The sequence below is a fragment of the Brassica oleracea genome, chromosome C1, assembly GCF_000695525.1.
Source record: "Brassica oleracea var. oleracea cultivar TO1000 chromosome C1, BOL, whole genome shotgun sequence".
Lineage (NCBI taxonomy): Eukaryota > Viridiplantae > Streptophyta > Magnoliopsida > Brassicales > Brassicaceae > Brassica > Brassica oleracea.
In genome coordinates, this window is record NC_027748.1 from 33617486 (window position 1) to 33618680 (window position 1195).

Genomic DNA, 1195 nt, shown 5'->3' on the forward strand with positions numbered 1-1195 from the left:
AGAGAGAGAGAGAGAGAGAGAGAGAGACAGAGAGACAGAGAGAGAGAGAGAGAGAGAGAGAGAGAGAGAGAGAGAGAAAAGAAGCATAATCTTATTCACTTGATTAATTTGCTTATGAGAACATCTCATATATATAGTGGTTACAAGTATGGTAAATGGTAGATGAGATATGATAAACTAATAATCCATTGTTTTGAGACCTTAACCCACCATGCATGCTTGTCCCTTGTAGTGGCATCTCCATTGTCTTGAGACCTTAACCCACCATCTTGTTTCTTATTGCCTCATTTTTACAGTCACGAGCATTATGGATTTGAGCACAAATTCTTCAATACCCGTTGCGGTGATCTCCAACTGCGGTCAAATTTCATAGATATCTGAGAGGTTTTCATCTTACAACTTTATGATGTGTTTATGTTCGAATTTGAGTTTGTATGGGCTAGGTACCATTGAATAACGATAAAGCATGAATAGTGATAAAGTTGGAGCCAACATTGTTGCCGGCTAAATTGGAACCCCGTTAGTGATTGTCCGTAGTACCTGGTTTCAATAAGCGGCAATCATCTGAGTGACAATTCATAACGAGCTTTATCTGGAAATTTTTATCTAACTCTTTCCTATTTCAAACCAAAGCTTTCCAATTTCAATCCAATCAAAAAGCGCACCGGTCCAGGTATCCTCTCCATGTGTAACCATGGTACATACATCAAAAAGCGCACCGGTTCATGGTCTTCATGAGGGAGCTCTCAGAATTCGACGACCAGTGCGTCGTGTTTGGCTAAGTTGTCGAAGGGTTGGATGTGATCATTAGCATTATGGAAGAGGTTAGGTGTAGCATCCCCGTCCCGCAGTCTAAACTGGATCAATCTAAGGCCGGACTGATCAGACGGGACAGACATGTTGGACATGTCATCTGGATGGTACTGGTCAGATTAAGACGATAATGTCTGTCCGAACATATCAGTTGAGCTTGTCGAACTAAGCTGGACAGATTCAGACAAGGCAGCTTGGCTTGTCATTCGAGATCAATTAGTCAATGTGTGGACTGACTGGTGTACATTCTGACGGGAACGGATACTGAGCTTAACATGAACTGATTAGCCAAGGAAAATGGCGGGAACGGTCACTAAGTTACCGGAACAGTTACAAGACGGTTCCGGGTGGTTACTGGACTGCTTAACTGACTGGGACGGTT

General features: G+C 42.6%; 1 protein-coding gene across 1 annotated transcript in view; it reads left to right on the forward strand.

Moving 5' to 3' along the window:
- The window catches only part of LOC106314872 (peptidyl-prolyl cis-trans isomerase CYP19-1-like), a 45142-nt gene extending 44360 nt beyond the window's left edge, over positions 1-782 (forward strand). The window contains exon 4 of the mRNA XM_013752681.1: positions 720-782. Within this exon, the coding sequence (XP_013608135.1) occupies positions 720-782 (63 nt within the window). The remainder of the gene's footprint in view (positions 1-719) is intronic.
- Positions 783-1195: the final 413 nt, after the last annotated feature.